The sequence below is a fragment of the Ochotona princeps genome, chromosome 1 (genome assembly GCF_030435755.1).
Source record: "Ochotona princeps isolate mOchPri1 chromosome 1, mOchPri1.hap1, whole genome shotgun sequence".
In the NCBI taxonomy this organism is placed as follows: Eukaryota; Metazoa; Chordata; class Mammalia; order Lagomorpha; family Ochotonidae; genus Ochotona; species Ochotona princeps.
This window is the reverse complement of record NC_080832.1, coordinates 43875076-43902517: the sequence shown is the minus strand read 5'-3', so window position 1 is coordinate 43902517 and position 27442 is coordinate 43875076. Positions and strand designations below refer to the sequence as shown.

The 27442-nt window shown below is 40.9% G+C and overlaps 1 protein-coding gene across 1 annotated transcript in view; it reads right to left on the bottom strand.

Moving 5' to 3' along the window:
* Nucleotides 1–27442, bottom strand: part of FAM184A (family with sequence similarity 184 member A) — a 106954-nt gene that overhangs the window by 34121 nt on the left and 45391 nt on the right. Inside the window, exons 3-9 of the mRNA XM_058680370.1 lie at nt 27274–27409; nt 26081–26262; nt 21928–22125; nt 18458–18580; nt 12562–12723; nt 10465–10586; nt 9976–10126 (exon numbers count right to left, since the gene is read on the bottom strand). Coding sequence (XP_058536353.1) covers nt 9976–10126; nt 10465–10586; nt 12562–12723; nt 18458–18580; nt 21928–22125; nt 26081–26262; nt 27274–27409 — 1074 coding nt within the window. The remainder of the gene's footprint in view (nt 1–9975; nt 10127–10464; nt 10587–12561; nt 12724–18457; nt 18581–21927; nt 22126–26080; nt 26263–27273; nt 27410–27442) is intronic.

The window sequence follows — 27442 nt, the reverse complement described above, 5'->3', positions numbered from 1 at the left end:
ATAATCTCTCAATCTCTTTTTGTGATGATTAATCGGACAGATAAGTCAAAGCAATCTTATTCAGTTACCAACATGCACTTTCAACAAGGTACTTTTTACTTAATGAATGTCTTCTATTTATAAGTTCTAGGGGAAAAAATGATGATGTCACCACCAATAACATGAAGTTAATCCAATCATGTAGCCTTATTATGACCCATATTAAGATAAATGTGCTACTTATTTGAAAATGGGTTAAAGAAAATCATATTAAATATTTACTTCCAATTATTTTTTATGTAGAAAGAAAAGCTGAATAAGAAAGTTACATAATTTTTTGGTCAAAACTGGGGAGACAGGAAGAAATAGTTTCACTCCAGAATTAATGAAATTTCACAGCACGCTGTTAGTCTCAAGGCTTTCATTTCTCTAGACCAGGGCTTTGCAAGCTACAGAAAAATTAAATTAGAACACACTTAAACTGGAATACACCCAGAGCTATTTGTTGCCAAGCTGTCTCTGAGTAGCCAAGGCTCAGCACCCAAGCTGAAAGGCTGCCACAAATTCTGTCCACCCTACAATGACAAGGCTACTAACCACCTGCACCTTTACTCAAAAATCAGCTGTGTCCCAGACTATCAGAAAAATGTCGAGACAGTAAATTCTCTGTTATCTTAAAGGGCAAATTAGATTTATGAACATAAATCTTGGTTTTTCTCATCATACATACAGAAAAAACTATAAATCACTGTTAAACGTACTATTATTTTGAAGCTTAATTTCCATATATTTGACTATACCTCAATAAAAGACAGTAGCTCTGTCAGTTCCTGGGAAAGGAATTCTGCTTGTCATTTGTTAACAATATGACATTAAAATATAAAATATTCTAAATTGAATGCACCTTTCTACCTGTTTAACACTTGGAGAAGTCTTGATATTACTTTTTTAAAGAAATAAACTAGTTTGACATAAGAAGTACATATTTATGTTTTTATGATAGTGAACTGGTTAATTTTTAAAAGAAAATATTGCTACAGTCTTACAAGTAAACATTAAAATAGCAAGTTTTATGTTTGAGAAATAAACCTTTGCTTGGCTTTATAATAAAACATATGCCTATTAATACAATGTGGAACATGTAAACACATATTACAAATCTAATGGTTGGAAAGTAGAAAGCTTTTACTACCCATGTCCAAAACATATTCTACCAAATACCAAAGAGCTTGAAAGCAGTGATACAGTTTATGCAAAATCAAAAGCGCAACATGCCCCTCGGAACAAACTGTAAGTGCCGCTCACTTACATTGTTGATAGATTTATGCAAAGCTTCACCCAGAGAGTGCCGCTATGAAGAAAAGACCACAGGAACAAAGGGAAACATTCAGAAATCAACTAAGTGAAAGGAAGAGGGATACAAAAGGAGAGTAAAACACACACCATTACTTATATATGCTCAAGAAATAAACAAGTCGAAACAATTCTGAGAAAAAAAAAAGTTAGACATAAGAAAATATGAGACACAGGGCTTGGCAGCGTGGCCTAGTGGCTAAGGTCCTCGCCTTGATCCCATATGGCCGCTGGTTCTAATCCCGGTAGCTCCACTTCCTCTCTGTCTCTCCTCCTCTCAGTATATCTGACTTTGTAATAAAAATAAAATAAATCTTTAAAAAAAAAAAAAAGAAAAGAAAAGAAAATATGAGACACAGATTCTAAGTTATTTGTAGGTGCTTAAAATAGTATTTGGCCAACTCCGCCATGCAATACACTGACAACCAGACGGTGAGGGCTGCTGGAGGTCCTGGACAGGATGCCACCAGCACCAAGTCCTGCCCGAGAGCTACAGGACAAGCTCTCAGAGCACTACACCCAAGCTGCGGTAGCTTGCCTGCAGCGTCTCTTAAGGAAACTGAGCGGCTGGAAAGGGAAGTCCCTGAGTCTATGAACTGCTATCATGGACAATAAATATTAAAAAAAAAAAAAAGAAAGAAAGAAAGAAAACTGAGCAGTTGACAATGGCAACACTTATTTCACTAAGAAGATAATTTGGGGGCAAGAAACACATACAGAAAAATTACCTAAAATACAAAGATTTACTAATAATCTAGTTTGTACTTGTGGGAAAAGAAGAAGAGATGACTTTATACCTTATCAATCCCACTTTCTTGAATAGATTTGAAAAAGTTCTTATGGTTTAGGATCTTTTTTCAAGCATTCACTAAAATTTTAAGCAAGAAACTATTGAAAAAATCTATACCGTCCTTCCCCCAAATAAAGGGCAAAATGTAATTTTCCTGTATGTATTTATTTTCAAAGATACGAAATAATATTTTAAACTTCTACTCAAATTTAAATGGTAAAGCTCTTCAAATTTTTTTTGGTACTCTAACCAGTAACAAAATTATCAGATAGAATGCAGTCATATTTCTTCCATAACAATAGGATTCTCCCTTAGAAGATGTCAAATTACAAACAACTTTTATTCAGAGAACTACTTTTTACTAATAAGCTAAACTAACATATTCCAAGATGTAGACTATTAGAAACCTGAAAAATAAGGTGAAAAAGATTAACTTCCTATGTGACTACTATTCAACTTAAACTACGCCACATACAAAACATAACATTTATTTTATTCTTCGTTTCTAACATTTTAAAATTATATAATGAGAAAAATTTCATGTATTTCAAATGTAGTTTTGAAGATAATACTACTTTCCACCCTACTTGTCCTCCCTCATGCCTACCCTCCCTTCTCTGACTTCCGTTTTGATTTTTACAATGAGATAATTTCAAACTACTTTATTTTTTATTTTAGTTTTATTTATTTTTTATTGAAAATGCAGATATACAGAGGGGAGCAGAGACAGAAAGATTTCCACCCACTGGTTCACTCCCCAGGTGGCTTCAATGGCTAGAGCTGACCCGAACTGAAGCCAGAAGCCAAGAGCTCCTTCCGTGGGTGCAGGGTCCCAAGGCTTTGGGCCATCCTGTGTTGAATGGGAAGCTGAGCAGCTGGACTATGAAGCAACACACATATGGGATCCCAGCAGATGTAAGCCAAGGATTTAGCCACTAGGCTACTGTGCTAGACCCTCAAACTACTTTATAAGCTGAACTCTCCACTAAATGAAAATTTTAACAAGAAGTAAGTTCCTCAGAAGTATAGGCAAGGTCTATCAACAATAATCAAACCTCAAAATGTCAATTTAATGCATACATTTTTATTTTCATTTTCATAATACTTCTACAGTGATGAGTCGTTTTCTCAGACTTCACAAAATGTTAAATCCAGGCCATTATTTTTACCTTTTTGTCTTATTACAGATGTTCTAGTAAAAGATAATCTATAATAGATGGCATCTGTTTGTGAAGTATATTTTATTTTTCATTGTTTAAGAGTATCATCAGGGCCCGGCATGGTAGTCTAGTGTCTAAAGTCCTTGCCTTGCACGCACCGGGATCACATATGGGCACCAGTTCTAATCCCGGCAGCCCCGTTTCCCATCCAGCTCCCTGTTTGTGGCCTGGAAAAGCAGTCAAGGACGGCCCAAAGCCTTGGGACCCTTCACCTGCATGAGAGAGCCGGAAGAAGCTCCTGCCTTCAGATCAGCTCAGCACTGGCCGTTGAGGCTACTTGGAGAGTGACTCAGTGGACAGCAGATCTTCCTCTCTGTCTCTCCTTCTCTCTGTAAATCTTACTTTTCAAAAGAAAAATCCCACGTTCAGGGAAACCTCCTCCAAGTTTCCCTGAGAAGTTAAATCTCCATATTTTACAGCCTTTTACACCACAGCTGTCATTTAATACCTAATCTCCCTTCTAGACTGTGAGCCCCAGAAAGTGATGTCATTCTGAGCCCATTACTGACCCAGCACAGTGCCTGCCACACGAGGCACCCAACTTTGACTGAATACATGGATAAATGCATGAAAGAATGTAAAAAGCATTTTAAAATCTATGACGTCAACTCCTAAGAAAATTAAAAAGTATTACTGATTCTCTGCACAGATGATATACCATATGCATATATTCGTGAATTTTTGTAATAATCATTTGCCTTTCCAGTTTAAATAAAAACACTCCTTCCTGCTAACACGCCTGGGAAGGCAATGGAAGGTGACCCATGTGTCTGGGCCCCTGCACGTATGCGGGCGACCCGGAAGAAGTTCCCGGCTCCTGGCTTCCACCTGGCCCAGCCTCAGCCACTGTGGCCACTTGGGGAGTGAACCAGTTGATGCAACATTTCTCTCTCTGTTTCTCTCTCTCTCGATCTCAAAACAAAAACGAAACACATATACAAGAGTGAAACTGACATTTACATTTGATTATTACTTATAGCCTTTGTGTATATTCCTGTGAAACAGCAGCTTTTCTAATTGTTAAACAATAGATTCAATGTAACATTAAACCTGTGAGCATAAAGCAAATTGAAAGCATAACATCAAAAAATTAAAAGTAAGAAAGGAAGAACTAAGGAAGAACTAACAAAGAAAGGAAGGAGGGAGGAAAGTAAGCATTATGAATTAGAATTCCACGAAATACATGCAATCTGATCTCTTCGCATTAATTTGAATAAAAGATATTCATCTAAAAAGGCAAAACACTTGAGAGAAGGTGGAGAGAAACTGATAAAAATATGTAATTGCCTCCTATAGGCAAAACTATAATTTCTATAGAAACGGCATTTTTTTCTAGCATAAAAACTTACAGAGCAGCACAAGAATGTTTGTCTCTAAAGCAAAAATCAATTTAATATTTTTATGATCTGGGTGGTCTGAACCATCAGATAATGAGGCTACCAACCATGGCCAAAATAGACAGTGAATCATATTTTCAGTGTGATGGGAACTCACTGGAAGGGTTGAAACAGAACAATGCAAATTCGAGTGACTACTGTAAGGGTATTGTTTAACCTGTAGGTGGATAAGAGCAGAAGCCGGGAGAAGAGAGATCACAGCTCTGAGAAGGGTACAGGGCTTGGAGCCACGGTGGAGTGGAGGAAGTTGTAAGCAGCCCTGGTTGTAATATGAAGGAAGAACAGCAGAGGGCAGTGGCTGCCCGCACAGTGGAGGAGTGTGCCCTGAGAAGGGCTGGGCAGGCAGACCAGGGCAAGGTTCCAGGGCAGCAGGGTCAGAGAGCAGCCAGTCAAGGCCAAGGGCTAGGAGAGGGGGCATCAGCTGCATTCAAGAGTTCTGCTGCAGATACTTTAAATACTTAAGTCGAGACTCTCCATTTCATTCTTACTTCATTATCACAGCTTATTAAATTTCTTAAGATAAAATTTTCAGCATGGACTTTTGACAGAATCTCATAGTGTACATTCTGAAGTTAGAGCCAAAGTTTTCTAGCATTTTTCTCCCTAAACAATTTAAAGCCAACCTAGTTTTTCTCATTACTATATTTCTTACAGTAAGAGTGGATGTTTAATAAAATGTTTGCCAAATTAATAAAAACTCTTGTATTTTTGCCACTGCTCTGTGTAAACCTTCTGCCTATTTTCTAGCACCACATTACATATGGTCTCAATGAAGCTCTTCCAGCTCAGAGTGGCCATATCTCTCTACTCAGTTACTCTATACAGACAGATATTCACAGCGTCTTGAAAAGCCAAACTTAATTTGTAGTAGGTTTTGGAGAGTGGTATCTGTGAGTGATTACAAGTCACAAACAATGATGGCCCTAAATGTGGTGTTTGGATGAAGGCACATAACTAACTGGCTAGGATAGGCTGGCAGCAGCTCCCTCCAACACACCAACCACTGCTCCTTGTTCCGGCATGGCTATACTGGCCTGTGTTGAAATGTCATCACCATGATGAGGCGAATCTGGCCTCGGTGTTAGAGGCGGTCCTTTGGGGTGTGATTAGCATTAGATCCAGTCAGCAGAGTGGGGCCTTAGGGCTGGATCTTGACAGCTTCATGGGAAGCAGGTGAGGACCAAGACAGACATTCCTATAAACACTCTCCCCATCACTGTTCATCCAGGCACTCTGTCAGCAAGGAGACCATCACAACACAGACAACACAAGGAACCTGCACCTCCAGACCAAAGAACCAAAATGTACCTCTTTTCTTTACAAAGCCTCAGGTATTTCAATATAGTAACAGAAAGGCTAATACAGGTACAAATTGGCTTATTTATAAAGTCATTTATCACACAGTGAATTTTAAGTATCTGTATATTACTTAAGATAAGTAATATACTACTTCGTAAGTTTGTGAACAATAAAAATTACATCATTGGGCCTGGCACAGTGGCCTAATGGCTAAATCCTTACCTTGCATGTGCCAGGATCCCATATGGGCACCAGTATGTGTCCTGGCTGCTCCACTTCCCATCAGCTCCCAGCCTGTGGCCTGGAAAAGCAGTGGAGGATGGCCTAGAGCCTTGGGACCCTGCACCCACCCGGGAGACCCCAAGAAGCTCTTGGCTCCTAGCTTTGAATCTGCTTGGCTCCAGCCACTGTGTCCACTGGGGCAGTGAAACATTGGATGGAAGATCTTCCTCTCTATCTCTCCTTCTCTCTGTAAAATCTGACTTTCCAATAAAAACAAATAAATCTTTTTAAAATGTCATCTACATGATTATAACTAGCTAAAAATATTTGGATCCTCCATGTCCATATGCAAGATAAAGAGATCCAGACCCAAATTGCACAATCCTATAGCTCCATGTCTGAATGATCCGAGTGGCTCTGAATGAAGCTGAATAAACACATCATCATATACGACCCAAAAAAAGCTGTCTTACAAATTGGTGAAATACAGGAATATGTCATGGCATTTTAGAATTACAATCACAGAAAACTCTACATACAAAACCACTCTAAATGAGAGTTTGTAGGGGAAAGTGCACATTTCTTTTTGCTTTGAAAGAATTCAAATATATACACTGATTACGCCAGGAAGAGTAACTGGCCTTGAAGAACATAAAGGGATATTAAAGAAAGACTAAGATACAAAACAGCCTGACTTGGAACACCAAGTGAAAAGAATAGCTTTTGGGAAATTCCATGAAATTAAAAATGTCTGGTTCAAGGAAAGTGAAAATCTATTCTATGTCAATTTTTAGATAGGCCAGAAAAGTAAGTTAAAACAAAATTAAACTATCAAAACTTTAAATGCAGTTGAAAGACAAATCATTCCTGCTTCTTCTTTGCACTATAGAGCGCACAGGAATACTAAGATACAATAATAGTGTAATGCTCAGTTTGCTCAGAAGTAGTTAAATATTTCAAAGCACAACTTCTCTGATAATTTTCTGAAATATCTGCTTTTACCTAAGCTCTAGCCATTTCAATTCTATTTCCCACCCCTATCTCTTTGAATGTTAACCCAAGCCAGGACTGTTTCCCTAAGTGCTGAGAAGTGCTGGTACACACTAGGGTGGGAAATGGTCACCCAGCTCAGGGCAGGTGAGTAGAGGGTCCGAGAAACAGAGATGCAAGTGGAAAGCGGCAGAACAGGCTTCAGGACACCAGCTCAGGAATCCACCTGAGAGTCAAGAGAACAAGCCACACGGACCAGGAAGCAAAGATTCTATGACCATAACAGAGTTTCATTAAGAAATAACTATGGGAGTGGGGGTGATATTGTGACCCAATGGTTGAGCCACTTATTGGGACATTTGTATCCCATACTGGAGGGCCTGTTGGAGTCCTGGATACTTTGCTGGCCATCTGTGCTGTCTTGGGGACAGCAGATTATAGATCAAGTCCCTGGGTTCCTGTTGCCTAAGTGGCTACACTCTGGCCCAGCCCTGGTTAGTGTAGGTATTGCAGGTATGAACTCACAGATGGGAAGATACCTCGCTCTCCTCTGTTCCTCTCTCTGTATCTCTCTCTCTGTCACTCCTTCATATAAATAATCATTAAAGAAATTTTTGAAAAGCCATTAATCCTAATATAATTCTCCCATCTCTTACATGTGGCTACCTACAGCAGTAGATATGCCCTACACATCTCAGAAACTGGGGAAGAACACAATGTTGGAATCTTAGATATGATGGCATGAGGCATCACAGCAGTTTCATTTTCATGCAAATTAATTCCTAGTTACCTTGATATTTACAATCAATTTATTTGAAAACTAGTTTTGTTTAATCGCTCTATAAATTTGGCAAAACCTGGAGCAAATATGAAATGTATTTTTTTTTATGATACATGGAATCTAAGATGCAAAGCATTAGGTCCTCTCAGAAATGAACATCAAAGGATAACAAATAAGAAAAAAACGATAGAAAAAAGGAAGGAAAAAATTTAAAATCATAAAGCATGGGAGAAATCTCACGATATAAAAGAGGTGAAAGGGAAGCAGATAAGACCATGTAATGGGACCAGGCAGAAGTGCTGTGCCCTCTGTACAGTGCAACCAACTAAGTCTACTCTCAGCACTCTGGCTGAAAACTCAAGCAGACTTGTGGGGTTATTTTTCATTTTTATTATGCAACAGAATGAATTAAAACTTCCTGGATGAACAACTTGTTCCTGTTTTGTTTTTTTAAAAAAAAAAAGATTTATTTATTTTTTTATTGGAAAAGTAGATTTACAGAGAAGGAGAAACAGAGCATGATCCTCCATCTGCTGGTTCACTCTCCAAGTGGCCACAAGAGTTGGAACTGAGCTGATCTGAAGCCAGGAGCCAAAAGCCTCCTCCAGGTCTCCCACATGGGTACAGGGTCCCTAGACTTTGGGCCGTCCTTTACTGCCTTCCCAGACCACAGGAAGGGAGCTAGAAGGGAAGTGAAGCATCCAAGACAGGAACCGGCACCCATGTGGGATCCTGGTGTGCGCAAGGTGAGGACTTTAGCCACTAGGCCACTGCACCAGGCCCTGGATGCACAACTTGTAATGCATGGGCCTTAAGCAGGAAGGTAAAGTGAATGTAGAAAGGGCAACCAGCAAGCAATGCTAGCATGGTATCCACTTCTACTTGGAGTGATTTCCTTGTTCTTACTTTTGTATGAATGTCAAAGATTTCAAATGATTTTACAAAATTTTAAACACACACAATTGTCTTCTTCCCTTTCACAGTAACATTATAATGATGAACCAGAAGATGAGAGCTGCCTCTATTTCTTCCTGCCTGTCTCTCTGCTTCTCAAAAAAATAAAAATCTATCTATCTATCTATCCATCCATGACATGCCAGGCAGAAATTGGCAAGCCCTAAGCCTTCGTGACAGATACTGCATTTGTGTATCTGCATAATAAAGTATCTTGTAAGAAGCCTACCCGACTTCTTTAGAAATTCATCATGGTCACAAATAGATGGATAATGGTGGATTTCTAGCACTAATTACTGTACTGTTTCTTGTCCAAGTTCTACACTTGCTTATTAACTGGTGACTCATCAGTCAGTTCTGTTTAATTACCAGCTTTGCAGGAGAATGTCAAGACTTCACACATTTAGAAGTTGTATGAGTTAAAGTATGAAAGTTCTTTCAATTATAATTATAAACAATATAAGGAGAGCATGACAAAGAAGAAGAAACTTAGAAACACCATTGTCTTGCGTGTAAAAATCTCTTCCCTAAGGGACCTAGGCATTCTAAAGCACAGCAAGCAATAAACACCCCTCTGGTGATACAGGAGCAGAGTGTTCACTGAGTGAGCAACTTAGGCTACCCAGGACACGCTGATGGATTTTACGCTCTGTGGCCCAAATGCTGCTCACTTGCCTGAGAAAGGATTTTATCTTTTCCAAAAACAGGTAACTTTCTTATTTCAAACCTAATGCATTCATTTACAAATATTAAACTAAAAAACTATAAATTCTCAGTATCTAGTACTGCCCATATAACAATGTTTAGGCAATGTTCCACAGATTTAGGAATGTCTCTTAGATTTTATGCATTTCTAAAAAAAATTATTTTCTGACCAAGAAATTATTTTCTTGGAAACAAAATACAGTAAGTTAGCAGTGTTCTACAAAATTTCCCTTGCTAGGGGATGCAAATGACATGAATTCCCATGAGGTGTGGATTATTAATTACCTGGTTTAAGAGGTCTTCTACTTTCTTCTGCCATGAATCCCTGGCTGCATTTTTTTCTCGCTCTTTTAACTGTAAAAGTTGAGACATTGCTGATTTTTTATCCTCTTCATGTTGAAGCCTTAACTCTTCACGAAGTTTAGAACACTCTTGTCTAAAATAAAATAAATGCTTTTTACTTTGTAATGAAGTATTCCCCTCGAGAACTGAACTAGAACTGTTCACAGGTCTTCTAGCACTTGACTAATCTGCTTCACAAACCTATGAGCAAACACGCCTTCTGAGCTTAGATTTGTTCTCTATTTTATGCTCAAGGAGAGAAAATCAGAAAACAGTACATCTAAATTTAAGGGAAGTCTCCAATTTCTCTGCACCTAATCATTCAAAACACTGTTGCTACGTCCTGAGCAACACGATGGCACGAGCCCTGTAACAGATGCACACGCCCCACAGCTGTGCTGCCGTGACCACATTACAAGGTCAAGACTGTACCTCAGATTTTCAGTCCACTTGACTTCTAGGTCGTGGGCCATTTTGTCCACTCTGAGCTTCTCTTCCTCCTTCATGGCAGCAAGTGTTTCTTCATGCTGTTGCCTTTCTTGTTCTAGCTCAGCCTGAAAGAGAAAAAAGCCTTCCCAATGAAGATGGCTCTTCAAAAGCAAAGACACTGCTGGTTAGGTCAGATCACTAGAGTGCTTGCATCATAATTTTTAAATTCTTACAGCACAATAAATGGCAACCTGCAAGTATACAGAGCATATTTTATTCCTTTAAATGTCCTTAGATAAACTGTTTAATTAAGCACTATTACTAATTAAGCACAAATTATTTAAATCATCTTGTTAAAAATATTTATTTATTTACTTGTTTATTTATTTGGATGAGTTTTACAGAAAGAGAAAGCAGAAAGAGCCAAAGCTCTTCCACCTGTTGGAGCACTTCCCAAAGGGCCACCACAGCTGGGCGAGGCTGAAGCCAGGACCAACTGTGCCAGTTGGATGCAGGGACCCAAGCACTTGGGCCATCCTCTGCTGTTTTCCCAGGCAGCTGGAATGGAAGTGGAGCAGCCAGGACCAGTGCCCATGTGGAATGCAGATGTTGTAGGCAGTCGCTTAACCAATATATTACATAAACAAACGCTATTCAAATGCATTGATAGTTACACAGGTTTGCTATTTGTTCATTACAATTATCTCCCACTAACATGATTAAATGACTGAAATTCAGATTACTGAATTTTCATTACATAGCTTCAAGCCAGCAGCCAAAGTGCTTATTATTACAGTGATATAATACATATGAAACAGTCTTATATTTGCATAAATCAAGTTTCTCTCTAAAGCCTGGGGCTGGTGGTGACCTCTTTGGACAACTATGGCAACCATGGGCCTCTGCCAACATTTATTATTTATCATTCCGCTAAGCACAATGGTGTTAATTGGTTTATCTTAGTACAAAAATGATATTTAGTATCATCTCCACTCTTCCTTCATCACACAATGAAGAAATCAAGATTTTGCCCAAATTACACATTAAGTGATGGAACCAAATTTACCACCTGATTTCAGAGCCCGTACTGCACACTTCACTCTGAAGGAATATCAACTCCCTGACCACTATTCTATAGTTGGATGGATTTTCCTCCTGATTATCTAAGGCAGTGAACATTTTTATCAGGTTTCTTGAGAATGTGATGGGAAAGATCCCTCCTGTAATTTGTGGATCACTGATAAGAACACAGTTAGTACCCTCTCATATCAGTAGAATAAAGCGTACACACCAAGTGCTGCAAGTTGAATTATGGTTCCAGAAAAGAAACAAAAATCTAACTCCCTCATCAGCTCAGAAAGTGACCTCGCTTAAGATAAGGTAGGTGCAGATGCATTTACTTAAGGTGAAATCATACTGCAGCAGGGTAGGCCCTGAATCCATCAGGACAAGAATCCTTATAAGACGTGAGCCCTAGCAGCTAAAGTCCTCGTCTTGAAAGCACTGGCATTCCATATTGGCATTGGTTCTAATTCTGGCAGCCCTGCTTCCCATCCAGCTCCCTGCTTGTGGCCTGGCAGAGCAGTTGAGGCTGGTCCAGGGCTTTGGGACCCTGCACCCATGTGAGAGACCCAGAGGAGGCTCCCGGTTTTGGATCGGTGCAGCTCTGGTCGTTGGGATCACTTAGGGAGTGAAACAACGGATGGAAGTTGTTCCTCTCTGTCTCTCCCCATATCTGTATATTTGACTTTGCAATAAAAATTAATAAATCTTTTTTAAAAAAAGAATAAGATGTAAAGACAGAGATTAAAATCACACTGCCAAACGTCAAGGACTTCCTGGGACTACTAGAAGCTGGAAAAGGCAAAGGATCACTCCCTAGAAGGCTTGGAGGGATCATGGCTCTGCCAACACCTTGATTTCTAGCCTCCAGACTGTGATAACAATACACTTCATTGGTTCTACATCACCCAGCCTGTAGTCCTTTCTTAACTGCAGTTTTGGAAACCAACACATTCATTATGTACGGCATATTTAAGTAAGCCTTTAAGCAAAGTGGTTGAGCAATAATTTTACTGTATAGTAGGATTAGAGAATTACCTCCACATTTAACAGAGCATCCTTGGTCTCCTTTAGCCTGCCTTTGGTCAAGGCCAGCTCATTCTGAAGTCTTTCCTGGGAGTCCTGGAGACTGACAATCAGTCCTTCAGCAGAGCCCAGACCTTGTTCACTTTTGCTTACCAGATCTTGGAGGCGGCCAATCTGCAAGGAAATTGAGTTCTTTTAACATGTTTCATTGTAGTAGAGCTGCAGAGGTTTGATGGTTTCTTCTCAAAGTGTTTTCTTTGGTTATAATTCCTGGATGGACATTGCTTGATAAATTTGAGGAAGCACTCAAATAGTCACAATAGCCTTATCATGACTTGTGTTTTGAGGACTTTCACAGTTATGGTTTCTTTCTTCGGGAACAAAGATATCAAGAAATGGCTATATCTCTTAACCTCGGGGTATAATGGAGGGAATTTCCAATTCTATCATATAATAAAAACCTTTGCAAAAGAACTAAAGCAAGACAATCAAATCAAAGGCAGAAAAAAAAATTTTAAATAATTCATTATAATTTACATTTATTTACATTTATTTAGGAATCAGAGATGGGGGAGAAAGAGATTCAAGCCAAGAACTGGCCTGGCATGATGGCCCAGTGGGTAAATTCTCACATTGCGTATTACAGAATTCCCTAATGGGTGCCAAGTCCTTGTCCTAGCTACTCTACTTCCCATCCAGCCTGTGGCCTGGGAAAGCAGCTGAGGATGGCCCAAAGGCTTGGGACTCTGCACCTGTGTGGATGACCTGGGCTCAGCTCCAGCTATTGTGAACACTTAGGGAGTTAATCAATGGACAAAAGATCTTTCTCTCTGTCTCTCCTTCTTTCTGTAAATTTTCCTTTCCAATAAAAACAAATAACTCTTTTAAAAAATACAAACCCAATAACTAGGACCTAAACCCAAGTCTCTCATGTCTTAAGCAATCACTGCTGCCTCGTAGGGTCCACAACGGCAGTATACTGGAATAAGGAGGACAATCAAAACATTCAATTTCTCACATGTACTCAGTCATAAAACCCACAAAACCAATCTGAGTAAGTTTCAAAACTTTTTTCATACACCTCACAACTTCCTTAACTTCTTTTTTTTTTTAAAGATTTATTTATTTTTATTGGAAAGGCAGATATACAGAGAGAAGCAGATACAGAGAGAAACATCTTCTGTGTACTGGTTCACTCCCAAAGTGGTCCAACAACAATGGTAGCTGAGCCAATCTGAAACCACCAGCCAGGAACCTCCCCCAGTCCTACCTCAGGTGCAGGTCCCAAGGCTTTGAACCATCCTTGACTGCTTTCCCAGGCTGCAAGCAGGGAGTTGGAAGGGAAGTGGAGCTGCTGGGACATGAACAGGTATCCATATGGAATACCCACACAGGCAAGGTGATGATTTAGCAACTAGGCTATTATGCCGGGCCCCACACCACAACTTTTAATGATAATATAATCAAGGTTAAAAGTCATTTCAATGTCGTGCAAATATTCCAGACAATAACTGAGGTAATACATTCTGCTTCATAATCTGAAGTTGGTGCAAGGTTGACTTAAAAATCAGAAATGGAATGGTATCAAAAAAAAAAAAATCTTTCTTGAACCCAAGTTAAAACCTAATATTAACAAGCAGTAATTACAATTATGTCAAAATATATACCATGCAAGTACATTTCAATGACATGGCATTCTACAGGTTCTACCCAAAATAGGTCCGGGTAGCCCCCAGACCTAATGGCTAGCAGATCAAGAATGCCATTAGTCGCACAATAGGTGCCATTTGGTACAGGGTGGCAAAGGCTTTGACATTGCAGGGACAAAAGCAAGCTGTGCTAAATCACATTCTAATGGAATTATGACTCCTTATGAAGGACTATACTATTGTAGCAATATGAAGAAAATCTGTCGGGGGTGGGAGTTTGGTGGAGAATCCCAGTCTCTATAAATTGTACCATAAAATTCAAAAATTCAAAATAAAAAAAATTAACAAAAAAAGTAAACTGTGCATGTGCTGAGCTGGGAGCAAAGTCACTGAAATCGAAAATATCGACTCTGGTATCTTATGACTCAAAATAGGTCCATGAAGCCCTCACACATAACAGCAAGCGGGGTTCTGGCAAGATCAGCACCACCAGGAACCTAGCTATTTAGGATACCTGGTGTCTCCCTAATCCTGGGAACTGCTCTGTATTTGGAAATGAGAGCAAGGTTGTATAGACAACGGTACAGCCTCAACACAGTATCACAGGAGGTGGAGAGTAGTGAGCCTAGACCTGGGGCTTTGGAGACTATGGGGGAAGTTTAACACAAGAGCCCAGATCTAAAACTCCCTGGAGGGAGTGGCACAAGTGACTGCAAACAAAAAGCCGGGTACCAACTGCAATAAGTAAAACTGAATTGTAGATCTGTGGATGACACAGCTCAGAAACCTGCCCTAAGGAGAAGAATCTGATAACCAGAAGTGCAATGACCAAGAGCAAAAGAAGAGACAAAGGCACAATGAATATTGCTGAAGACTCCCCTGCAAAGGATAAAAGCCCTTGCCAACCCCAGAGTTGAATGAGGAATATCAAGAAAATGGGGATACAGAATTCAAAATACTTGTTATAAAGCTATTATCAACAATGAGAAGCACACACAGAAGGTCGAGGAATTTAAGGAGTATGTCACACAGGAAACAGCAACAGTGAAACAAAATCAAGTCGAATTATTGGCAGTGAAGGACACAACAGAGCAATTCAGTGGAAAGTCTCCCTGGTAGAATGAAGGAGGCAGAAGAAAGAATCTCAGAATTTCAAGATATTTCTTTCCACATAGAGAAACAATCAAAAAGCTGGAAGAAGAGCTGGGTCAAGCTAAAAGAAGTATTCAAGAATTAACAGACACTATTAAAAGGCCAAATGTAAGAGTTATGGAAGTTTCAGAAGAGGCAGAAAAAGAAACTGGCTTTAAAAAAAATGTATTTCATAAAATAGTAAAGCAAAATTTCCCTAATCTGGAGAAAGAACTGGGAAACAAGATCCAGGAGGGGCACAGAACTCCCAGCAGGGTTGACCAAAAGTGATCTTCACCAAGACACATGATCATTAAGCTCTCTTCAATCATCAAAATCACATGAAAAATTAAATTCACAGTTGCCCTCTCACAGGAAACTCTATAGGCCAGAAGAGAATGGAGTGACATATTCCAGATTCTAAAAGAAAAAAATTGTCATCCTAGAATAATGTACCCAACGAAGCTTTGTCTTTGAAAATGAACAAAAATCCTCCACAGTAAAGAAAAGTTAAAAAAATATGCCTCTTCCAAATCTGCCCTACAAATGATACTAAGATGTTCTCTTGACAGAGAAAAGGAATGGTGCCCACCAAAACCAAAGGCAAATGTGAAGAACATCCCAGTAAAATAACAACAGAATAACAACAGAAGAGTAAATCAATGAACAACCCATTGCTAAAATGACAGGACCAAATTACCACCCATTCATATTAACCCTGAATGTAAATGGCTTAAACTCATGAGAAAACATCATAGATTAGTAGACTGAATTAAAAGAAACCAAAACCCATCTACTTGTTGCCTACAGGAAACACATCTCACCAACAAAGATCAGTGGAAACTATATTGCATCAATTTTGATGTGTTTGTTTTTGTTTTCATTTCTTCAAAAACAGTTTATTTATGATTAAATTCTTCACTGACTCACAGATCATACAGTAACATCATTTTCTTCAAGAAGGTACTTGATTTTCTTTTTTATTTCTTCAGCGACACATTAGTCACTCAGTAGCATGTAATTTAACTCCATGGCATTGCAAATTTCTATTTTTATTCCTGTTGTTGATTTTCTTTTGCAGCTTTTCATTTAAGGGGATGTACAATAACTGTGTAATGGAGATTATCATATCCAGATTTGATATCCAGACTATCATATCCAACACAGTAAGCATCTCTACTTCCAGAACAAAGATGGATTCCCAATGAAACTGTTAAATATATTTTGACAACAGGATGCTGGACTCTGCCATTGTCCATGTCTGCACTGATAGACTTATGACTATTTATGAAGAACTACTGTAACAATATAGAGGAACTTAGTGTGAAGGGATTTGAGGAAAGGATAAAGGGAAATCCCAGGGCCTATGGAACTGCATTACAAAATGATGATAATAATAATAATAAAAGAAATATATGCATATATATATATATATATATATATATATATATATCATGCCTAACTAAGAATTATTTTTAAAGCTCAAATTTTCATTTAAAAACTTCATAAGAGGCTGTGAGGAAGAGCAGGAGTGAGATAAAGCATGGAACACTCCATTTGCTGGTTCTCTCCAAATGTCCTCAACAGTGCCTGGCTGGGGCCAAAGCAGGGAGCGGGAAGTCCACCCAGGTCTCCATGTGGCTGACAGGGATCTAGTCATGTGTGATATCATTACTGTCCTTCAGGGTCTGCTTCAGCAGAAGCTACAGCTGAAAGTCAGGAGCAGGCACCAACCCCAGGCACTCTGTGGATCAGAGTGTGGCCCAGCCCAAATATGTAAAAACTGATTAATATAACATATCACATTAACAAATTGCAGGGAAAATACATTAATAAACAAAAAAATTAACTTTTTTTTCAATTTGGAAATTAGTGTTAAAAAACCAAAGGCTCTCCCAGCACTGATAAAAGGGTTTTCACAAAGCAAAACATTGGAGAAGCATCACAATTAACCATGAAATGCTGGTAGCCTTGGGAAACAAAGTAAGAACACTGATGATCTTTGGAGATTCTAGTCAGCAAAATAGGACAAGCAAAAAGACATCCAAGACTAAGGAAAGGCAGGAGCATTTAGAGGCATGGGCAGAGAAATTCTTGGGTAGCCGCTGCAAAGTGGCCGCAAACTAATAGTAAGGTGCCAAGACCTAAATGACAGTGTAGCCAGAGGAAAGTAAGTTCTATGTTTACTAAAATCCTTCTCAGTGAGATGAGGGTATCTGGGTTGGAGGAATACTAAAATATTTGGAACTAAGAAAGGAACCCTGAGGGGCCTGCCTGAGCAGCACAGATGGTCACTAAATTGTCTGTTAACTGCAAGTAGGGCACACTAACCAGGGCCATGTGTCTCTGAGAGAGGAGTGGACACGAGGCCAGCAGAGGATCGCAGACACCGGTGTCGGTGGCTGGGCTGACACCTTCTCTCCTCCTCCTTCTCTCCCTGTGCAGTGCTGGACCTTTCTTGGGATTGAATGTTTCAAGAACACAAAAGAACATGAAAGGCAGATTATTAGCCTGCCAGGGCACCTGTGTTTGGAGATGACAAGAAAGCAGGAGTTAGAGGCTGTTAGTGAAGACCACGCTAGTGAGCGAGGGACGGCTGACGAGATCTGGCGAAAAGCAAGAGCTGCCTTTGCGGAACAACACACAACAGGAAGAACCGGGAAGGAAGTGGGGGCTGATGGCAGACTGGCTGTGCTAGGGCATGATCTCAACCAGGCAAAGGGAGAAAAAGTGAAAGAACAAATTAACACAATCTTTCAAATGTCTTTATATTTGTTTTACCCACAATTTTTCAAAGGCATATAATGTTCCTTTGTGTTATTTTCTCAACCTTCTCCTTTCCAGGCTAGACTCTAATATTTTCGTGTTAAAGAATACTTTAGTTGTCACTGTCTAGAACTTGTGAAATATCTGGGTTGACAGCTGGCTGAGTGCTTTTGGCAGAATGTTTTAACCTGGTGGCACATAATTAAAGTGTTAGGAACAATTCAGGATTATTTCAAGTTTGTTGACTATTTTCACTCTAAATATGTCACATTTCATGCTTCTCAACCTTGTGTGCAATGCCATCAGAGCAAGTGACTCTCATTAACCCATTTAACGCAGGAGAAAAGCATACACATCCTTGCCTCCTGGTTGGCTGTGCTCAGCTTGCCTTCCAGAACTTCCTTCAGGTTTTCGAGCTCAAGTTGGAGCTGCTTCCTATCCTCTTCTAGGTGTAGCTTCTCCTTTTTATATTGTTCTTCCAACTCCTTAGAAAAAGAAATTTTCTTTAATTAACGAATTTGCCAACATTGCATATTTTGAAAATTCTAAGAAAAAGGCTATTCTGTCTTATTTTTTTTTTAAAAAAAGCATTTATTTACTTAAAAGGTAGAGTTAGAGACAGACAGGGTGCTGCTAGTTTACTGTGCTCAGTTGCCACAACAGCTGTACTTGGCCAGCCTGGAACTATACTGGGGTCTCCCGGAGGGATGGCAGGGCACAGGGACTGGGGCCATATTCTGATGCTTTCCCAGGTGTGTTAGCTGGGAGCTGGGTCAGAAATTGAGCAGCTTGGACTCAAACCAGTGCCCATATGGGATGTTAGCATTGCATACAACAGCTTAACCCACTATGCTCCATCATCAGTCCTATTTTATATCTTGATAGTTTGTACTTCAAATTGGCTGTGCCCTTAATTATCATTAGATAATTTTTAAATAATAAGAATATATTACTGGTCTAGAACAAGCTTTAACTAAGAAAAATGTGATTAAAAAATTATCTGATGAGACATAAAAATCTATATCTTTAGAAGTCCTTTGTATTTACATAAAAATCAAAGTACATTATCATTTCTGGAACTCAATGATCCAGTACTAGAACCCAGAGGGGAATTACAATAGCACCAAATTAAGGCATCTGAAGAGCAGAACTAGTAAAATTAATACTTACTGACGACCAAGCACAAGTTTCTTGGCAGACTACTTCATTCTTGAGATACTAAGGCAATATGAAATGTGCCTCCCCACTATAAATGCATCGTAGCACATAACGAAAGAATACCAAGGGCAGACATACATGCAGAGACAGGAGTAAAATGAGGAATTAATAATGTCTAGCTCAGTGGGAAAACCTTTAGAGAGGCAGCAATTCCCAGGAACAGCTTGAAGAAGTGTACCAAAAAGGAGAGGTGGTAGAACAGGAGCAGAGCTCAGTATTGCATAAAAGGCACACTCTAAACAGCACAGAGATTCCAGGGAAGCAGGGCAGGTTCCCAGCGGTTCAGTGTTCCCCTAATGTTAAATTTACGAGTAGTAACAATGCAGTTCCCTGTCAGGGGACCCTGAAACAAACCCAGCTTTGATGATTTGCTGTGACTCACAGGCATCAGTGTCTAATCACGTTTGGGGCACGTGGGAAAAATTCTGCAGGACATCAGGCCGAGCTTCCAGGAGCCCTCTCACACAGGACCTGCGTAATCCCTCCAGCAAGTGTGACAGCTCATGTGAAATGCAGTATCTGCTAGGGTAGTTATGAGGTGCTCAGGTCCCAGGTTTTTGCTTAGTTTTGTTTTAACTGTATCTTTTTCTTGGTACCAAAATTCCAGACTCCCAGAGGAAAGCAGGTATTCATCATAAACCACACTGCATACATTAAGAGTTCAGCACTGTGAGTCACTGCTTACTCCTGCTGTATTAACTCTTTCACACACACCAGCTTTCAGACTGGAGGGGTGATAGAATTACCACGGGAAGTATAGAACGAGTGGTACCTAATGAGGTGAGGCAAAGTTATCTTCAGCTAAAGTTTCTCTAAAAGTTAATTTGATGTTAGAGAAAGACAACCATGGAAAAGCAAAGGTTTCCACAGAAGGCCAGACATCAGCTAAACAGGATAGACAGAAATGAAGCAGCAAGTTTCCAAATGCATCCACATACACGAAATCTCATTTCACCTGCATTTTGGCAACCATGACTTACAGAAAGACTGTAAGTCAGGTAAGTAGCTAAAGCAGGTTTTTGTGTAGTTCGAAAATTAAAATTTAATCAGGTGAGTGGAACATCAGGAGTGAAGCAATGAAGTAATAATGACACTGATGAAAGATGCCTTGATTCTGGCTTTTAAATTATACAGAAATAAAGGAAGGTGAAGGCAGGACACATGCAATTTAAATATGCCAGTATTAGAAGCAGCAGCCGAAGTGGAAAAAAAAAAAAAAGACGTAAAACTGAAAAACAGTAATTAAAAGAGAGCTAGGAAGAATTTACAAAAGTAGCAGCTTCCACCAGACAGCTCACTACAAAACACCTTAAGCATTTGGTGCATGCATCTGGAGCCCCTGAGCACACACATACACCATGTAATTAAAGTTGCAGAACTGGTCCTAGAATAGCACAGCGAGTTGGCACAGAGAAAACTGCAATCACAATCTTCAGAAAATAATTATGCGCCATTAAATTTTGTCTCTGGTTGCATAAACATTGAGGAGTAAGTTTAGAAAGTTGTAACATTATAACAACAAATTTTACTTGAATTTTAAATTAAGTTAATTTAGTTTTAAATGTTTTTCCAACAAGTCCCCATCAGAAAAACACATAATGAAGTAGGAAGTCGCAATTTCCATCCTGTCTTGTCTACTTATAAGGTTTGTGATGCTGAGTAAATCGTTCAGGTTTATTAAACCTATCTCACCATCTACCTAATAATGATACGAATCTCTAAGCCTTAAGGATTAAGCAGTGTAAAAAGAAAGCTTTTTGTCAATTGTAAAGTCCTACTATGTGAGCCACATAACAACCATCATTAATCAACGTCTATGTGATGTGGAGTTGAAATGCCTTGGGCCCTTCGAGAGCTAGGATCTGAGTCCAAAGCTGACTGTGTTTTGCTAGCTGCATGTGCCTGCGCACAGCTCTCTTCAGTAAGTGAGGCAGTACAATCAAACCAACAGCAGGGTCTGAGGACCTAATGAAATGATACAACCCAAACATGCCTGGCATGTCTGGCTTGCAGTAGGAGATGGTAATCCCTAATATTTATTTATCACCATATGCTTGGGCATGGCTGGGAACTCAACACTTGTTCTCAGTCAGCTCGCATAAACACTCTTGAGATAGAACAAATCTTTCTGGCAGATGGGCAGCCTGAGCAGAGCTCTGGGGGCTCGGAAACAAAGAGCTCTGGGGAAGCCCAGGTTGGCTAGACATTATGTTCCTTCAAAGACAAACTAGTGTCTCTCATACGCTGCTAATAGCAAGCTGATTACTTGGAGAAGAAAACAAGCAAAAAACTTAAGGGAAGGAGACTATCCACAAAACATGATGTGGTACAACTAGCTTGGGCTTCCTGTGGAGCACGCTTATTTCGCTGTCTTACAAAGAGCTCAGGATCCAGAAAGTGTTCCCATGATGCCTTACATCAAATGGCAGCATCCCCAATAAACTCAGCAGACTGCATCTCACGTTAAGAACTTGAGTGTTTTTTACCTTCTGAACCATGATTTAAAAAATGGTTTCACAAAAGCAGTCCTCAAAATGATCCAAATCATCGCATCTCAATAGAGGTCACACTGGACCATCACAGAAATTCCATTAATTTACAAATTTTTACTCACCATTTGCAGCTTTTTCTTATCCCTGATTGCATTACTGTGGACAGCCTCAATTGCCATATGGTGCTTCAAAGCTAATTCTTCCAAAGTCTTAGAATGGGCCTCATTTAATTGAGTCACCTCCCCTTCCAATCTGTTTTGCAGGTTTTTAAGTTCCATTTCATAATATTCTTGCTGGGTTCTTTTCGCATCATTTACTTGCTAGAATTAAAACAAGATCAATAATTGGTACCTGCTTTTTTCACTATTGCTGTTAGTATTTCTGAACAGCCTAAAAATACGCAAACTTGAATGAATCAAGTGCTAAGGAAACTGGACTCTGAAACATGAGAATAAGTACACGGTATTTTCAAAATAAACAGAAGGGAACAAACAAAACCAAAAAGTCTATTTTAGTTTGGGGATTTATTTATCTATCTATTTGATTTATTTGAAAGGCAGAATGACAAAGAAGGTGAGCAAGAGAGAGAGAGAGAGAAACTTCACCTGCTGATTTATTCCCCCAAATAAATGCCACTGCTAGGCTAAAGCAAAGATCAGGAATGCAATCTAAACCTCCCACACGGGCAGCAAAGGCCCAAGTCCTTGGACCATCTTCCACTGCCTCCATGGGTACATGTGCAAGAAGCCAGGCAGGAAGCACAGCACTCCAAATGGGATTCCAACATGAGATGCCAGTTTCACAAGTGGCAGCTTAACCCACACTTCTCTAATACTGGCCCCCCAAATAAAAAATTATAAACCAAGGGATAAAACACATCATTATTGGGTTAGAACAAAAGTGAATTAGCTCCTCTGCAAGCTTACAAGAGAAAAGTATCCTGTGTGTACACACTCCCAAGCTGTAGGCAACTGCCTAAGTTGCCTTGTTCCTAGGCAAATGTTATACTGCTGGGAGAAAAGCAGCCAGTAGCTGATGGGTATCCTGGAACTGTTAACGCCAAATCTGTGTAACTATACCAGTATGCCAGCATAGTTGTTTATTTTTGTTTGTTTTTAAAAAGATAAGTGGGGAAGGTGGGGAACTCCACGCCATGACACATGACCCTGGCCCCCAGGTGAGAGGAGGTGAAAGAGGGGAGGGTTGCATACTGTCCCAGGAAAGAGGGTCTGAGAACATATTAGGGTGAGAATGGCTATAGGCAAGTCTGATAGGGAGTGAATGACTTCTGGGGTCTTCCATAAACTGAGCTACTGCACTCACAGGTAGGTGAAGGAGCTGAGATAGAGTAGTTTATAAGGGGGGAACCAGTGGGCATATCAGGGTCAGGCCAAGGCACCTGCCCACGTGGCAGAGCAAAACAGTATTTGCCACCACCTGATAGCACACACAGAAGCTGAGAATTGGGGGCATGCCTGGCTAGGCTAGGCTACAGTACCAGCCCTCGAGTTTTGGAGTAGGGTGAGCCATGCCAGGTTGGGTTGCAGCACTCACCAGAATGTGAGAGAAACAGGTCTGGGGGCAGATTCTGTAGGGAGCTGTGGGCTTGCCTCTGTGGAACTGCAGCACACACCAGTTTACAAGGAGAGCTGGGGTTAATGATGGATTGATCCAGACTGGACCAGAGAACTCACCTGACACTTGTGGGAGCTGAAGCTGGAAGGAGAGTGGACAGGACCAGTCCGCAGCATCCAATGGAATATGTGAACGCTGGGACTAGGGGCAAACCATGCTAGGGAGGGCTGCTACTCCTGCTGCCACTGATGATATCCAGGCCTGGGAACAGGCCTAGTAGAAGAACTTGGGAAACTCTCTTACGCCTTCCAGCAGCTCCCACTGGCGCTAGAGATGGGACAGGACAGGCATGTCTACAGCATCTGCCAGTGCTCTTGTGCGCACTGTCTGGTGATAGGCTGGGCCGGGCCAGGGCTCAACACTCATTGGCACACAGGAGAGCCAGGACAGGGTGTGTGCCATGCCTTGCTGGGCTGGGCTGCAACACCCACCAACAAGAGCTGAGATTGCAGATGGGCCCTGCCAGGCACATGCAAGCCCTGGGACTGTGAATGGGTCTGATAGGATACGGGAACTCTTAGAACTCCCAGGCTGGCCTGTTTTCCCACTGGTGAATGCAAGAGCTGGAGCTGTGGACGGAGCAGGCTGAGGCTCCAGCACTCATTAGCATACATGTGGACTGGGACTGGGAGCAGGCCAGACTGTGTTGGGCTCCAGCACCCACTGTTAATCATGGGAGCCAAGATGGGTGAGGGATAGTTCAGGCTAGGCTACAGCACCTACTGTTCCACATGAGGGATTGGTTTAGGAGTGGGCCAGGCTGAGTTAGGCTTTAGCACCCACTGGTGAGAACTGGAACGCATATAGGCCAATAAGGCTAGACCACAGTACATGCCAGTAAAACCAGTACTGGGGACTGTTCACATAAGTCTGGGTACGTGCAAGATCTGTTGCTTGAAGTGGAACTGTTAGGGGAATGTGCAAATTCCCTGCAAGGCTGTATCTCCCACTGGTGAATATGAAACCTGTGGCTGGGAGCAGGCTAGTGCAGGCTGGTTTGCAGCACCTGTTGGCACATGTGAGCTGGGTCTAGGGCAAGCCAGGTGGGGTCAGTCCACAGCACACACTGGCATGAGTGGAAGTCAGGACAAAGTGCAAGTCAGACTGGATTGAACTACAATACTCAACAGTTCACATGAGGGCCTGGGATTAGCCATACTGGGCTAGGCTAATGCACTCAACAGCAAGAACCAGGAATGGGCATGGGCCAAGCTGAGCCAGGCTGTAGTACCTACTGGCAAATGCCAAGTCTGGGGACAGACCATCTCAGACTGGGGCAAAGCCTGTGCTGACACATGCAAGACCTGGGGCTAGGAGTGAGCCAGGTCAGGAAACTTCAGAGACTGCTTTGCTGGGCCACTGCTTCCACTGGTGAGCATGAGAGCTAGGATGTGGGCAGCCAGGCTGTGGGTGGGCCAGGCTGGGATAGGCATGCACAAGAACAGGATGGGTATGGGTCAGCTGGGCAAGGCTGCAGCTCCAGCTGGAAAGTGTTGGCATTTAAGTGCGAGTCATATCAAGCAAGACTGAAGTACCCCCTGGCAGGTTTAAGATCTGGGACTGGGAACATGTCTGGAACAGGAACTGTAAGCATTCCCTTGCCAGGCTGTATCTATCACTAGAGAGCATGAGAACCAGGGTTGGGCATGGGAAAACCTAGATACAGCAAAGGCAACTGTCGGCATAAGTGAGGATGAGGTATGAAGGCAGAGGGGGCGGAGCTAAGTCATAGTACCCCAAAGGTATGCACAAGAGCTAAATGGGCTACAGGCTGGGCTGAGCTAGGATACAACAGGGGCTGGCAAATACGAAAACCAGAGCTGTGAAGGCGGGTCTGGTGGTGGTTACTGGAGGTCACCCAGACCTGGCCATGGCAGCCAGAAAAATGCAAGAAAATCAGATTATGAATTGCTGCCAATCTCGCCACTCCAAGCACGATGAGATGGTTGAAGAATCCACTGATTGACATAGTCCATCACAGAGTCTCTGCTTGCCCAGTTTTTCACTGCCAACATAGAGATGATGTGGTTGATTGACTTGTTCTGTCCTCTGTCTTTTCATGGTTAGGGTTCTGAGTCTGGCAGTTTGATTAGGGAGATTTCAAAAAAAATTTTGTCTGAGGTGATCCCAGACCAGATTCTTGTGTGTGCTTGCCAGTACAGGGCCTGACACAGTCCATCGCCCCAGTCAGCTGGTGCTTGCAATTGCTGGGTTGGTTCTGTTTCCAGCCCTATCTTCCACTGGAACCAATGGGTGTTGCGGTCCAGGCTGGTTCTGCCCAGCACATACTCAGTCCTCACATAAACCAGTGGGAGCTGCAGCCTAGTCAGAGCAACCCACAATAAATGTAGACACCACTGAAGTAACAGTTTATTCAATTTCTAACTTGGAAAAGGTTGAAATTATGCTCCTTGTACCACAGACTATTGCAAACATATTTTGCAAATATCTGTGATAAGGGATAGTTTAACTTTACATCATTCTTTATTTAAGATAAAAACAAACAAACAAAACAACTATAAGAGAAGTAATGCTGCTGTAGAGTAAGAGTAACCATTCCAAATACACCAACTCTGCTGTCAGAGGAATGGCCTGTCCCTTCCTTCCCTTTCTCAGGAAGGATCAAGCATCACTCCTCACCTGCTCCAGTTCCAGAATCTGCTGCTTTTGTTCTTCATCCAGACTTCGAGTTTTGCTTTGCAGAAAAGCTCTTTCCTCTTCAAGCTGAGATAATCTCTCGTTGGCTCTCGATTTTTCTGATTCTAAATCTTTTATCGTAACCTCCTGGGTCATCTGAGTTGCTTGAAGCATTCCAATGTGACCTGTGCACCCAAAAGAAAATCTATTTAGTTAAAAAAAAAACAATTGTTCTGTGGTGCAAAATAGTTTATATTTAATAACACAAAAGTTTCACGGTGAGAGTCAACCTTCCAGGTGACACTAACGTATACAGTCTTCAACCATCAACTGCACTAACCAGCCTGTGTAGTACCTATTTTGTTTCATTTGGTTTTTAAATACAACTCCCATCTCATTGGGGATTTGTACCCTCTGGATTTTGTCTTCCAATTCCCTCTACCTACTTAGTCCTTGATAAACACCATTCTACTATCTGCTTTTGTGAGTCTGATTGTTTCATTCTCCAGGTATAAGGGAAAAATTGTTTTTCTAGCCCTGGCTTATGTCACTCTAGTACAATGTTCTCCAGATCCATCCATTTTGTCACAAATGATGCAATTTCTTTCTTTTTAAAGTCATTTTTCTTTTAGTGACTAAGTTATTAGTGGTTTTACATACTATTAATATAGAAAAACATACTCCTAAAATAAAAATAAGCTATAATTTGCTTATCTAATGATTAATTAGTTTGATGTTCAAGTCCTTAAGCACATTCATTGTCCAACTAACTGTTTCAAGGATTTATTTTTAGTTGCAAATCAGAGACATGAAAAAGAAAGACAGAAAGAGAGAGATCTTCCATCTGCTGGGTCACTCCCCAAACGGCTGCAACACCAGAGCTGAGTTGCTCCAAAACTGAAAGCCAGGAGCTTCTTCCAGGTCTCCCACATGGGTGCAGGGGCCCAAGGTCTCAGACCATCCTCCATTGCTTTTCCAGGCCATTAGCAAGGAGGTGAACTGGAAGTTAAGAGCCGGGACTTGAACATACGGCCATATATGAGGTATCAGCACTGCAGGCAGAGGATCTGTATGCTATAGCACCAGACCACCTGCTCCCCACCTTCCCAAAACATTTTAAACCTTACAAGACAAATTTTGAGTGAACAATGTTAGTTTAAGTTGAGCATTATAACAAAAAGTATGGTCAGACATACTAGCTTTGAGGACAAGATCTGAAGCTTGCTGTTGCAAACGTTCTCTGGCAGCTGCTAGCTCACTTTCCACTTCCTTGTGCTTGCTTAATAAGGCCATTTCTCCCTCCTTGGCATCATCAAGCTGTTTTTGAAGGACCTAAGAAACATTACATAGCCATTACTAAAACGC